Source organism: Heptranchias perlo, chromosome 4, assembly GCF_035084215.1.
Source record: "Heptranchias perlo isolate sHepPer1 chromosome 4, sHepPer1.hap1, whole genome shotgun sequence".
NCBI classification, from domain to species: domain Eukaryota; kingdom Metazoa; phylum Chordata; class Chondrichthyes; order Hexanchiformes; family Hexanchidae; genus Heptranchias; species Heptranchias perlo.
The window spans coordinates 113,126,168-113,141,830 of NC_090328.1; the positions used below are offsets into that span (position 1 = coordinate 113,126,168).

The window sequence follows — 15,663 nt, forward strand, 5'->3', positions numbered from 1 at the left end:
TAGAGCACTGACGCCTTCAGTCACGTGCGTAACAAACCAAGGCTACCAAAACTACCTCCATATCTAAATGGAGATCCCCTTGGTGACTTTGGAGGGCAGAGGTTCAACATTCAAGGCACATCATCTGAAGCAGGCCCCAAATACTCCAATTTCTTACGCTTCTGAGATCAACGGGATCTTGATAATGATACCACCCAGTTATTGATCGAGATCCCAGTCCTGTATCTCAGTATGTATATTATAGATTGCTGGGCTGAAATAACATACCAAATGGACCAGTGTCTAGATTAATAGACAGACAATCCATTTCACAATTGCCTCATCCAGCACCTTGCCTGATGTTCATATCATCATTCCAGTCTGGTGCTTAATGTACCTCACTCAGGAGCATCTTTCTCTAGGTTGTTCGAGTTTCTCTGTACCTACTATATGCCATTTTCAAAACTGACAACGGTGTTGATATGGAAGATGAAAAACTCATGTTCAATGTGCCAGTTCCAAGACTTTAGCCAAGTTATTCATACGACAGTGTAAACAGGCTTGAGAATGAGAACAGCAAAGTTTGTGGCCACAGTTTTCCATTTCTGTGCTCACCAGCCAGTGATTTTCCCATTTATTTTAATGGACAAGAAAATCAGAAGCTAGCAAGCGCAGAAGTGGAAAACCTGGACCATTGCAATTCGAGTTTTCATACATCAGAATTAGTCACAGAGTCTAATGATCTACTGGCCATGTTGTACTCTTTCTTTCTTCCTTTGACTTGCCTTAAGAAAACTTGCAGAATTCATACAAAGTCTGATGGTTGATTACAGGAAAGGCTATCCTGTATTTGATGCAGTCTTTTTTTAAAGTGAGAACTTAGCACAAATTTGATTGTTAAATTTTTCATTTGTGGACAAGAATAGGCTAGTCAACTCACCTTCCAAATATCCGTAATCTCCATCACCTTCCCTGTTCAGCTGAAATCGTATAATCACCAAGTGTAGATTTGTGTCCTCTCACTTATTCACTATATTTGTACAACAACAGTAGTCTGAACTTGAGTTAAAACTTTGGAATTCTTACCAGGAAAACGTTAAAAAAATTCTTGTGCCTACAGGTTGAAAATTGATCTGGTACTTTTAGGAAAGTCTCCTGCTTGAGTGATCAGAACTCAGGTCACAGACACCAATGGTAAAAGAAAATGTGCAGTGCAGGGAAAATCAGACGGTTTCTGAATAAACAGGACGCTGTCCCAAAAACGTCCTCATTGATCTAACCTGTGCAAAGCAAAAGCTTGCTTATTGGCTCAAACTGCATATTCACGAAAAAGCAACTAGTGATAAAACACTTAACACACCCAGTGCATTTAATTATCTTTCAAAAAGTTCCCATTCACAAAAAAAGTGAACTAATCACATCACTCCAAAACAGGATAAATACCATGACCAGTTTTCCATTTCCCCCCATTCCCAATTGAATGAATGTCTCATGATGAACTTAATTCCACTACCCACACATCACCCCCCTTCTCAGTTTAATTCCTTATATATTGCTGCATCACCTGTCTCTGTCAAAAGCCTCCACTAGGGGCCTCAAGCTTGCTTCCTGTTTCATTCATTAAAGGGCTCGGGTCTTGGGCACTCCTTCCTCACATTTCTCGCCCGTCAGGGAGTCTCCAACCTCAGCACTGGCTTTTCGAGCCTCATGTGCCAGTATTTCAAGCCTCCATGAATACATGACCCCTGTACTAGTTACCACTGGCTACACACATAGTCTGCAGCCTGATCTCAGGCGAAGAAAATGAGATGGAACAAGAAAGGGAAAGGAAAAGATGCGCCAGAAGTAAGAAAAGTAAGAAGGGGCAGAAGGAAAATTGTAAGGAAGTAAAGGAGGTCCAGTGGAACAAAGATTAATGAATGACTTAAAAAGAAAGAAGCAGAGAAAATAAAGGAGCTGTGACAATTAAAGTATATGAGAGTCATACAAAGCCACACAAAAAAAGGACATAGATTGGAAGGCAAAAAGAAAGAGACAAAAGCAAAGAATTACAGAGTGTGAGACAAGCAAAAAGTTACGGAAAGCGTGACAATTTTTTAAAAAAAATCTCTGAGCAAAATCATAGCAGATCAATTAGTAAAACACAAGAGTTTCTGGAGGCATGGTGCTGTGGTGGGATGGAGGAGGAATTAATGCCCTTAAAAGACAAAAAAACACACAAGTCTTCAGGAAAATATTCAAAGGAGCTAATAACATTCTCTACTACACAGTGTTTACATTGCTGTATAATGTATGGTGGATCATCTTCTCTCACTGTTTTATCAGTTTTATATATGATCCAAAATAACTGGATCAAGCTTACAGCGAGTCTGTCAAAACAATGCTTCCGATTAAAAGCGAGTGCAGTACTTCAACATAACATCGAACAGGGGTGTACAGTCTCTCGTCCACGATTCACAAACATACAAATTCCCAATCTTAACCATGCTGTCAGGAAAGATAGCAAGCAGAAACAGTGCCTCCCCACAAACTGGGATGGAAAACTGATTTGCTTAACCCAGCTTGGCCCGCTTTCACACAATTCCCAGCAGTTAGAACAATATAGGCATTAGCAAAGGCCTAAGAGCAGGCTGTCTCTCTCCACAAGCCAGAAATAATACACAGTATGGAGAGACACAGAGACACAAGGAAATGGGGTGGGGAGGGGAGGCGAAGGGGCGGCAAAGAGACTTAAACCTAACCGCTATATCAGTACGAAATCAGACTGATCTGCAAGACCTGGGTTAAAATTACTGTTGTTTGTACTTCAGAGGGTTTAGTGATTCTGTGCTATTTGATAAATCTGTAACAAGGTATTACATAACCATCAGATGTCACTAAGTTAATTTGTGTCGAGGCATTTTTTTGAATGCACACCATGGGTGTCTGAAATCAAATGTTTTACATGAAGTCAACCTGATGAACTTCTGACTCCATGCATGCAAGGATTATGTACACGCCTTTATAACAACACTGTGAATAGTTCACTCCAGGGATTATGTACACGCCTGTATAACAACACGGTGAATAGTTCCCTCCAGGGATTAAGTACACGCCTGTATAACAACACTGTGAATAGTTCACTCCAGGGACTAAGTACACGCCTGTATAACAACACTGTGAATAGTTCACTCCAGGGATTAAGTACACGCCTGTATAACAACACTGTGAATAGCTCACTCCAGGGATTATGTACACGCCTGTATAACAACACTGTGAATAGTTCACTCCAGGGATTATGTACACGCCTGTACAACAACACTGTGAATAGCTCACTCCAGGGATTGTGTAAGACACCTGTATAACAACACTGTGAATAGTTCCCTCCAGGCTCTAATGTACACCAAAGGAAATTGCATTTGAATCCAAACTATCGTCACTTAAGTAATAACCTCCATTTGTCAGAAGTGTACAAGGCAATAAATGGGCTCTGTGCTGATTAAATGAAGAGGTTTCATGCCAAGGCATCTAATCAGAGCACAGGAGCCATTTATTGCCAAAACAATCTTGAGAAATGTAGGTGGCTGCTATACTACATTTTAATTAGAACTGGTCAGATAAATTTTAAAATGCTAACCTACATCATTTGTTATGTAGCACAATGGTACTCATGATCAAATATTACTGCCCAGTCTCTCTTCGAAATTTAAAATGGGCTCTACAATTGACAGTAAATCTAACTATCAAATGAGAAACGTGATTGACAATCCAATTCTTCTGTCGTTCTGTCATTTCAGACCAAATTGAGAAAGATTTGGCTAGCTCCAACTGGTTGTGCAGCTGCTCAAGTGTATCAAGCAGCAAAATTAGTCTTTTTAATAAAACAATGCAACGAAAAGAACAGGAAAATATCTCTAATACATCTTCACAATTGCTGTTATTGAAGTAAGAATAGCATCACCAAAGGCAGCAACAGTTTGACCATACATGTCACCTTGTGAGCGAGAGTACACCTCACATGGAAGGACCAAGCACAATGAGGCCTTGCCAGGATCTGTCTAATGAACAAAAACTATATTTTGCCATAAATGTTTTTGTAATGTCCTCTTGGCTATGTCAAATGTTCCTTAGACACTCGTTAACTTTCAGTATTCTGCAATGCTTAGTCCCAATGCTAATAATTTATCCTTTTTCACAATAATACATCCCTTTTGATAGCCTATTTTTATCATATTCTTTCACTTAAAGATTTTTAGTGGCACAGAACATATCTTGACAGAGGAGTGTCAAACTGCTCTGAACCTCCTGCTGGTGACCAATTCCATGGTACCATTTGAGGTGTCTGGGAGGAAGTTGCCTTCCCTCTAATTTGGGGATGGTGTGTAGCGCAGGGAGCGGAGAAAGAGGAAGGTCAATGAAAATGGAGTCTCACTGTTAAAATTGCTTAATAAAAGATTTTGGATGATGAACTGAACTCAGTAACTTACCTTGCTAATGTTTATTAGCAGTTTCCTTCATGGGAGTATATGTGGGAAGAGGATGATTTGCAGATCGACTTAGTCACAAAGAAAGCCAACACTTTAGGCTTCACAGATTTAATCGCACTTCAAGTCGATCGACGCTTTTACAAAATTCATACACTACAAAGACGTGGTTTGGTGGAGCGCATTGGTCATTATCAGTTAAATAAAAAGCCTCCTGCACAAGATACGTTTTGAATCCAAAATTTAGCATAAAATCAAATTTCATTGGTAAAATAATACGGAAGTAGAAATTACAATTTATGTGAAAATAATTCTCTGGGGATCCCTTGATGGATTGGTGATACCGTACTAAGCAATAAAGAGTAGGGATGCCTCAGGTGCAGTTTGTGCTGTGTTATGGTGGAGACAGAAAAACTGGCCTCAGCATTTCCAGGGCAAAGAGCTGAAAAAACAACATTTTTGTGCTCCTGCTCGCTATCTAGAGATCCCTGTTAGAAAGTGTAGGCGTTGGACAAGGGCAGGGTCAAACTTAGTTCTGATGCTCCGATGGTCAGTTAGCTTGAAAATATACACCGTCTGGTATCGCACTTTTAAGAATAACTTCTTGACCAAGGTACCAAAGAAAGAAAAATTCTGAAAATCACGGCCCAAAAAAAGCATTTGACACGATACTTCTAAGAGAATTATATTTTACTGCTCGCTTGTGAGAGCAGCCCACTCATACCTATTGCCAATCACGTGACAAGGAACTGAGGAGTCAGTATGAGGTGTACCGTATCTCCAGCTGCGCCTCTAGCCAAGCTGTTCCAGTACAGCTGCAACACTGGCATGTACCCGGAGATGTGGAAAGTTGCCTAGGTATGTCCTGTCCACAAAAAGCAGGACAAATCAAATCCTGCCAATTACCGCCCCATCAGTCTACTCTCAATCATCAGTAAAGTGATGGAAGATGTCGTTGACAGTGCTATCAAGCGGCACGTACTCACCAATAACCTGCTCACCGATGCTCAGTTTGGGTTCCGCCAGGACCACTCGGCTCCAGACCTCATTACAGCCTTGGTCCAAACATGGACAAAAGAGCTGAATTCCAGAGGTGAGGTGAGTGTGACTGCCCTTGACATCAAGGCAGCATTTGACCGAGTGTGGCACCAAGGAGCCCTAGTAAAATTGAAATCAATGGGAATCATGGGGAAAACTCTCCAGTGGCTGGAGTCATACCTAGCACAAAGGAAGATGGTAGTGGTTGTTGGAGGCCAATCATCTCCGCCCCAGGACATTGCTGCAGGAGTTCCTCAAGGCAGTGTCCTCGGCCCAACCATCTTCAGCTGCTTCATCAATAACCTTCCCTTCATCATAAGGTCAGAAATGGGGATGTTCGCTGATGATTGCACAGTGTTCAGTTCCATTCGCAACCCCTCAGATACTGAAGCAGTCCGAGCCCACATGCAGCAAGACCTGGACAACATCCAGGCTTGGGCCGTTAAGTGGCAAGTAACATTCACACCACACAAGTGCCAGGCAATGACCATCTCCAACAAGAGAGAGTCTAATCACCTCCCCTTGACAGTCAACGGCATTACCATCGCCGAATCCCCCACCATCAACATCCTGGGGGTCACCATTGACCAGAAACTTAACTGAACCAGCCATATAAATACTGTGGCTGCAAGAGCAGGTCAGAGGCTGGGTATTCTGTGGCGAGTGACTCACCTCCTGACTCCCCAAAGCCTTTCCACCATCTACAAGGCACAAGTCAGGAGTGTGATGGAATACTCTCCACTTGCCTGGATGAGTGCAGCTCCAACAACACTCAAGAAGCTCGACACCATCCAGGACAAAGCAGCCCGCTGGATTGGCACCCCATCCACCACCCTAAACATTCACTCCCTTCACCACCGGTACACAGTGGCTGGAGTGTGTACCATCTACAGGATGCACTGCAGCAACTCGCCAAGGCTTCTTCAACGGTACCTCCCAAACCCGTGACCTCTACCACCTAGAAGGACAAAAGCAGCAGGTACATGGGAACACCACCACCTGCACATTCCCCTCCAAGTCACACGCCATCCCGACTTGGAAATATATTGCCGTTCCTTCATCGTCGCTGGGTCAAAATCCTGGAACGCCCTTCCTAACAGCACTGTGGGAGAACCTTCACCACACGGACTGCAGCAGTTCAAGAAGGTGGCTCACCACCACCTTCTGAAGGGCAATTAGGGATGGACAATAAATGCCGGCCTCACCAGCGACGCCCACATCCCATGAACGAATAAAAAAAAAATTTTGGCTGGATGAAAACTCAAGTGTAGTGGGAAACCCTTCTGGTTTCTTCACTAATTTTGTCAAACTAATGCATGTTATCTTTAGTACAGTAAATGTTTTTTCTAACATCTGTACCCATCATCGCACGCAGCCAAACTGTTGTCTCTATTTTGGTTTAAAGATGCAATTTTTAAAAAAAATTATCACATGCATAATACATAACTATTTATCACTTAAGATAATCGTTTTTAACAAACACTGAGACAAGTACAGTTAATCTGAAGCACAGCACAAACTGTGTGCACACAGAAGGACTTCGGCAAATGCTAATTAATGGTCAGTATAAACTTTGTGTTTGCATATAAAAATGGCATTGCCAAATAACCAAAATGCAACCTTTTTCAGCAGGTGTTATTTATTAATAGAGGGATTGTTTCTACATACAAAAATATCCAAGAATGGAGAACATTTTTTTTACACATTCTTGCATATATACATCCTTTCATAAAAACCCTCCACAAAAGGGGAAAGTACCCAAAGCCATTTATAGACTCCTTGAAGATATTTTTCAAATGCAGTAGATAAGTGGATGGTGCTACAAGAAAAATTATTTTTATTTCTCCCAGTGATTTTCTGCTGCTAATGGGATAAGGAACTATAAAATATAAAGACAAATAATTAATTCCCAAATAGCAAAGGGAAAGCAGTTCCAATAAAGTTCATCAAATGTCCTTTTAAATGAAAATTTAATTAACCCATGTTAATCAGTGATGCCAAAATACTGGTCAATACCCCAAATAAAGTGACAAAGTTCAACATTTTCTGGAGAGACATGTGTCCCAAACACCCTGGGAAATACATTTTGTGTCTTCACATTTGTATTTCCCCTTCAGCATTTCATGTACTTGCATATTCCCCATCCCCTCCAAATTCAAGAGAAGAAATGTTGGGTAAACCTACATCTTACGTCATAAGCCCATGTAACTACTTGCTTTCACATATCTTTGACTTATAATCAGGGTCATTATTGAGTTCTCATCTTCTAGGGGCTGCGTCAACTTTCTTTGAAGAGTTAGTCAGCTTTTGCTACTTTTTTTAGCTTGGTATGCATGATTTAGCTTGATTTTCCAGAAGAACTATCATTTTCTTGTATCTTGTAAATACCTGAGCCAAATGCTTTAATATTTTCATTTCCAGGCAGAAAAATTTTCATATGGCAATACAATTTCTACGTACAAAAACAACATTGAAATCAGCTGTGGCTCAGTGGGTAGCACTCTCGCCTTGGAGTCAGAAGTGTGGGTTCAACTCCAGAGACTTGAACACATAATCCAGGCTGACACTCCCAGTGCAGTACCGAGGCAGCGCTGGACTGTCGGAGGTGCCATCTTTTGGATGAGACGTTAAACCGAGGCCTCTTCTGCCCTTTCAGGTGGACGTAAAAGATCCCACGGCATTATTTCGAAGAAGAGCAGGGGAGTTCTGGCCAATATTTATCCCTCAACCAACATCACTAAAATACAGATTATCTGGTAATTATCACATTGCTGTTTGTGGGACCTTGCGTGCAAATTGGCCGCTGCATTACAATAGTGACTACACTTTAAAAGTACTTAATCCGCTGTAAAGCGCTTTGGGGCGTCCTGAGGCTGTGAAAATAGTGGACTTACAATGAGGAGGACTCCCCCCATCCTGGTTCGCGTGTGCACAGAGTTAAGCATCAGTTTAGTTAGATTTCTCCCAGTATTTACAAAATTATCCTTACTTTAGCAAGTGTATGTGGCAGATAGTCAAACTACTGAACTAATAAATTGAGATGTCATGCAAACTTACAGGAATCTGATCCAATAATACCATATTCCTTCCCACCTATTAATAATTGTCATTGGCTTTCAATACTATTATTTATGTTCTGAACGGCTGACAATATTGTAATAATTGTTTATTACAGAAACAGTAGAAACAAATCTTTTTCATTGCATCAAGCAACCATGAGAACACACGGCAAATCAGCTGAGTAAAATCGGTTGATTATTCCCAGAAACCAAGATTGACCCCCAATGGATAATATAATGGGCAACATCAAACTGGTCCTTCCACAGTACATTAAATACCAACTTTTTTTAATACATATACTGCAAGCATATTGTTGCAATATACAATCTGCACAAAAGCATCTAAAATGTTCTAATCTATGTGAAAAAGATGAACCTATGCAATCTTTCCTAAAGTGACAATGCACACATGGCTTATTGTTTTTTGTGAATAGTAATGGGAAACACGCCCAAAGGACATAAAAGCAATGTAAAAGTCTGCACTGATAAAGTACACACGCTGATAGTCAGCGAACAATAACTTCCCTAATCCGAAATCTCTAAACTATACTTCAGAATAAGTTGAGCACCGTGACTGTAGATCACCACACAACACAATAATAGAAAAGATACCTTCTGCCTTTTGTCTTCTCCAGTCGCGGAGTTAAGCTCCAGTAGTTCATCATCAACAACACGTTCCTTTAATTTTCCACTTGTTACCATAAGGTTCTCTTTTAATAACTTTATTTCCGCCCTCTGAGTAGTAACCAGGTATTCCAAATCATTGGGCGATTTATGGTGCACCTGCTGGTTGAACAAAATAAAAGGATTTCACTCAAATAGTTTTGGATATCTACCAGTATAGACCAACAGCAAATGATACATTCTACATCTTACTGCCAATATCAGTTTATGCAAATCAGATAAGAACAAAATGGGAAGAAGAGTGGAGCAAAGAATGTTCAAGACGACAACAATTTCAGCATATAGCTTCAGAGATTACTGCTTGTCTTGGCTCAAAGTTATTTTTTTAGTAAGACAACAACAACTTGCATTTATATAGCGCCTTAAACATAGTAAAACATCCCAAGGCGCTTCACAGGAGCAATTATCAAACAAAGTTTGACACCGAGCCACATAAGGAGATATTAGGACAGGATACCAAAGAAGTAGGTTTTAAGGAGCGTCTTAAAGGAGGAGAGAGAGGTAGAGAGTTGGAGAGGTTTAGGGAGGGAATTCCAGAGCTTAAGGCATAGGCAGATGAAGGCACGACCGCCAATGGTGGAGCAATTAAAATCGGGGATGTACAAGAGGCAAGAATTGGAGGATCGCGGAGATCTCGGAGGGCTGTAGGGCTGGAGGAGGTTACAGAGATAGGGAGGGGTGAGGCCATGGAGAGATTTGAAAACAAGAGGCGTTCCCAGACCGGCAGCCAATGTAGGTCAGTGAGCACAGGGGATGATGGGAGAATGGGACTTAGTGCGAGTTAGGAAACGGGCAGCAGAGTTTTGGATGAGCTCAAGTTTATGGAGGGAGGAAGATGGGAGTCCAGCCAGGAGAGCATTGGAATAGTCCAGTCATGGATGAGGGTTTCAGCAGCAGATGAGCTAAGGCAGGGGTGGACAGTTTCTTCCAGGCACTGACACAGAAGGAAATGGGGTTGAGAGGGGGAAGGGGGATGTGGGTGGAGAGGGATACAAGGAAGTGATCAGAGATGGCCTTATCCATGATTGGCACGATGGGAGTAGAGAGGCCACGTGAAATAGAAAGGTCGAGGGGGGTTGTGAATATGAGTAGGGGAGTTTATATGGAGGGAGGATAGGAGGGCAGTGAACTCAGAGGAGAGAGAGCATGATAAGTTGAAATGGAGCTTGTAATCACCGAGGATGAGAAGTCGCTCGGTGCAGAGGCTGAGGGAGGAAAGCAGTGAAGATATCTCAATGAGAAACTTGGCGTGGTACTTGGGTGGGTGGTAGAGAACGAGGATTTTAAAGGAGAGGACAGAGGGGTGGAACAAGGTGAGATGCTCAAAGGAAGAGAAGATGTCAGAGGAGTCGGGGGACAGGCCAAGGGGTGATTTGGTGATAAGGACCACACCGCCATGGTCTGAGCGGGGCAAGTGGTGGAAGATATAGCCAGTCGGGGAGGCTTCATTAAGGTGGAAGGTGTCATCACCCGTCAGCCAGGTTTCCATCAAGGCCATGATGTCGATGCAATCATCCAAAATAAACTCGTGGATGGCAAGGGCCTTGTTCACAAGTGGACATCCTGGAGGGAGATGCAGAGAGGGGCAGTGATAGCTAATCCACTGGCAGAGCCCACAGGGTCAGCGCTGGGAGGGGTGAGTGGGATGAGAAGGAAGTTGGCAAGATTAGCCCCCAGTGAGCGCACTGGGGCAGGAAGGTCGGTGAGAGAATATGATGGGGCAGTTGGGGTTGTCGCTCGTAAGGAGGCAGCGACGAGTGCCTCGATTGGCCCTTCGGTGGATGCCGAGGGAGGCACAGAGGCAAGCTGTAGACTTATCTAAGAGGGAGTCAAGCCTAGGACGGCGGCAGGAGGGTAGGAAGGTCGAGGAATGCTGAAAGGTTGGGGTAGGGATTTGGGGGGAGGGGCAGAGTACCCAAGAGGGGAGAAATGAAAGGAGGCATGGCAGAAAAGAGGGGCCCTGAGGGGTAAAGAGAAAAGAAGGAAAAAAGGGAAAGAGAAACGATGGGCTCAGGCCAAAACGCGCACGCCCGACACATGATTTAGAATTTTTTTTTAAAACCCAGTTCTCGTGATGAACTTTATGGCAATCCACACCCTCCCCGCCAATAAGTGCTTAATAATTCAGAAATACAGAACAGACAAAACAGAGGCAGACATATCTAAAATTGATATTTCAACACCTAAATTAATTTATCTATTTATTTGGATTAGCAGAGGAAAAAAGCCAACACCTCTAAAACATACCCATTTATTAATCACAAAACAACACAGCAAGCAACCTATTTAACAGGAATATCCACTTTTCTTTGGTTTTCCATGTTTAAAGCAAAATTTGTCACTAATGGTACATAGAAAACATAAAACTCATGGTTACTTTTCGTGTGGAATAAAATCCTTCGCCGTTGTTTGATTATTTAAATTGTTATTCACTAAGCGATAGAGACTCAAATTTCTTACACGTAGTACGGGTGCATGATTTCCAGGCACAAAATAGCATCAGTTTACTGCACATCTCCGGTCAAAAAATGTTCAACAGTGATTTTCTTTTCCTTGGCTACGGATCTGCAAGTTCAGGAATTTTTGGATCATTTACCTTTTGCTACTAACTACGTTATTGTAAAATCCCAATCAGCTTTCTTAATGATGTTCTCACCCTCGACAAGATCACCTTTATTTCCTAACCAACATTTTCTGTGTTACAATGGAATCAATCAAAATGGATACAACAAATTCTATGGGCCCTGACAACATCCCGGCTGTAGTGCTGAAGACTTGTGCTCCAGAACTAGCTGTGCCTCTAGCCAAACTGTTCCAGCTACAACAGCTACAACACGGGCATCTACCCGACAATGTGGAAAATTGCCCAGGTATGTCCTGTCCACAAAAAGCAGGACAAATCCAATCCAGCCAATTACCGCCCCATCAGTCTACTCTCAATTATCAGCAAAGTGATGGAAGGTGTCGTCGACAGTGCTATCAAGTGCCACTTACTCACCAATAACATGCTCACCGATGCTCAGTTTGGGTTCCGCCAGGACCACTCGGCTCCAGACCTCATTACAGCCTTGGTCCAAACATGGACAAAAGAGCTGAATTCCAGAGGTGACGTGAGAATAACTGCCCTTGACATCAAGGCAGCATTTGACCGAGTGTGGCACCAAGGAGCCCTAGTAAAATTGAAGTCAATGGGAATCAGGGGGAAAACTCTCCAGTGGCTGGCGTCATATCTAGCACAAAGGAAGATGGTAGTGGTTGTTGGAGGCCAACCATCTCAGCCCCAGGACATTGCTGCAGGAGTTCCTCAGGGCAGTGTCCTAGGCCCAACCATCTTCAGCTGCTTCATCAATGACCTTCCCTCCATCATAAGGTCAGAAATGGAGATGTTCGCTGATGATTGCACAGTGTTCAGTTCCATTCGCAACCCCTCAGATAATGAAGCAGTCCATGCCCACATGCAGCAAGACCTGGACAACATCCAGGCTTGGGCAGTTAAGTGGCAAGTAACATTCGCACCACACAAGTACCAGGCAATGACCATCTCCAACAAGAGAGAGTCTAACCACCTCCCCTTGACATTCAACGGCATTACCATCGCCGAATCCCCCACCGTCAACATTCTGGGGGTCACCATTGACCAGAAACTTAACTGGACCAGCCATATAAATACTGTGGCTGCAAGAGCAGGTCAGAGGCTGGGTATTTTGTGGCAAGTGACTCACCTCCTGACTCCCCAAAGCCTTTCTACCATCTACAACGCACAAGTCAAGAGTGTGATGGAATACTCTCCACTTGCCTGGATGAGTGCAGCTCCAACAACACTCAAGAAGCTCGGCACCATTCAGGAAAAAAGCAGCCCGCTTGATTGGCACCCCATCCACCACCCTAAATATTCACTCCCTTCACCACCGGCGCACTGTGGCTGCAGTGTGTACCATCCACAGGATGCACTGCAGCAATTCACCAAGGCTTCTTTGACAGCACCTCCCAAACCCGCGACCTCTAACACCTAGAAGGACAAGGGCAGCAGGCACATGGGAACAACACCACCTGCACGTTTCCCTCCAAGTCACACACCATCCCGACTTGGAAATATATCGCCGTTCCTTCATCGTCGCTGGGTCAAAATCCTGGAACTCCCTTCCTAACAGCACTGTGGGAGAACCGTCACCACACGGACTGCAGCGGTTCACGGGATAGGCAATTAGGGATAGGCAATAAATGCTGGCCTCGCCAGCGATACCGACATCCCATGAACGAATAAAACAAAATTTAAGAGCATCTCACTATTTCAGCAATGAGTTGATTGCATCTGTCCTGACATTAATCCAGAAAAATGCGCAGTGCAAGGGCTGAAGCTAAGAACAATATAGCATATCAACTAACACCTTCAAAATGCCATTTTCAACACCAAGGTCCAAATTAGTCTGCTTATATACAGTTCTGATTATGTTAGACACAGCTCAGAGCCATTTTAATTTGCAATGGTTTATTTATATGTTGAAGGCATTGACCTTACCTACAATTGCAACACCCACAAGTAGTCCCTTATGAAATTAACACTGGGCTGATAATCAATCCAGATATTTTGAAGTACAGCATGTCATCATTGTTCACTCCATAAAAAGACATTATCCATTTTGCTGGTCTATGTGGACTTGACTTTAGAGCTGCAAACAATTAAAGTTTCAATCTGCTTCCATTCACTGTACAAGTCACAATTTCCCCATGATGGTACAAGCAGTACAGCCCAATATAGTCAAAGAAGAGGAACCAAGACCTTCGGGGCTGTTCAGAACACAGACTGCAGCATGCCAACCCATTTATTCGTTTAGAAGGCTATAACAAACATGCACATAAAAATGTGGACAAGCATCTAACTATTGCCTTCTGGTTAAACCGAATAAAGGATCCTTAACTTGCGAAGGAGAAGGAATCAACTTTTGTACATTTGCAAAATTCCAATCCAAAAAAATTTCAGCAATCTGGATTCAAATATGTTTTGAATACATCATTCTTTACAATGTCAAATCGAAGGAAGTCAACCAAAAACAAAAGTTCTGCATTGCCTTGAAACAGTGTAACATTTCCAATGCAGGATATAACACTGCACAAGTTCCTCAGTCACATGGGACATACTCCCTGATAAGTTAGCACCTCAGTCATATAAAAAAAATGCTAATGCATATTCTTCAATGTGCTAACTATGCATTCCGTAATAGTCTATAATTATTAAGAACTGACAAGAAAGCTCAGCCACCTGTGCTTATCTGAAGCCAGGTAATGAAAAAACAACAAAGCTTTCATCGCCCCTCAATTGCTGATTGTATTATCAAAACTGTAGCAGAGGTTGGCATCTGGGTGTGACCTTGTTAACTGCTAGGGTAATTAAGTTTGTCCAATAGGGAAACAGGATGATAAATTATTAGTAAGAAGATTTTGTTCACATTTTATTAAATTGGCCTGTCAAAGGGTCGGCTATATTATCAAGGGTCTCATTTATTGGAGGCCAGCCATATTGCCACATCTGTTACAATTATTTATAATTTCAGCAGTTGAAACCAACTGAGTTAGGCATCCGCCATGTAAAGTAATTTACAAATTATCTGATGAGGGAGTGTTTTAGCTTTTCCTCATTTCTATCCTGCAGAAAGTGGTGCTGTAATTACAGAACACGATTTGGTTCTTTTGGGAACTTATCTTGCACTCGTAGTTGTAGTAAGATGCAGCAAGAACATATGGAGGAGCTGGTGCTTCTACTCCCTGAAGCTCGTGACCCGTCTGCCACGGAGCCCTTGAGCTGAATTTGAATGAGTGTGCCATGGTTAATGTTCTACACATGCACCGTTTATGCCACAAAACAAATCTGATCACTGTTAATTATGAAGCAACTATAATCAGGGCTTCACATCTGTGTAATGTGAAGCTCAGTAGGCTATATTCCAATAATGTATGACTACCTTTGGGTCATAAATTGCAAGCCATATTGTCTAGATAGTAGTTACTGAATTTAAAGTAACTCCTTTGACAGAGGCCTATCACAAGGACATCTTTTTTTTCCTGGCTTTATTATACCGCTTTTTTTTTTATCAGCTATTGACCAGAACATTTAAAGCATATGGCATGCATTCATTAAAGAACTGTAGCACAGAGTGCTCGAGACTAATCAAACCACTTGAGCCATAAAAATCAGATTTAGTTAATTCAGATTTTATTCATCTATTTGAAATGCTGGACTGCAACATATTGTCTTGGGTTCTGCTGATGAGCAGCGTAGTAACTGGAACACAAAATCGGTTGCTCCTCAGAAAATATATTTTCCCACAATGTAATGCAGTTAATAACACAGAGAATTTTTTTAAATCTTGTGTCAATCCAATGACAGTGACTGAGAATGTACCAGCAAAACACAGACTTTACTTGTAAAATCCACTTTGAAC

At 42.3% G+C, this 15,663-nt stretch overlaps 1 protein-coding gene across 5 annotated transcripts in view; it reads right to left on the reverse strand.

Annotated features, from left to right (window-relative positions):
• The window catches only part of cntln (centlein, centrosomal protein), a 366,307-nt gene that overhangs the window by 198,008 nt on the left and 152,636 nt on the right, over positions 1-15,663 (reverse strand). For all 5 annotated transcript variants that reach the window (XM_067983463.1, XM_067983465.1, XM_067983464.1 and 2 more), the window contains exon 10: positions 9,152-9,325. In XM_067983463.1, the coding sequence (XP_067839564.1) occupies positions 9,152-9,325 (174 nt within the window). The remainder of the gene's footprint in view (positions 1-9,151; positions 9,326-15,663) is intronic.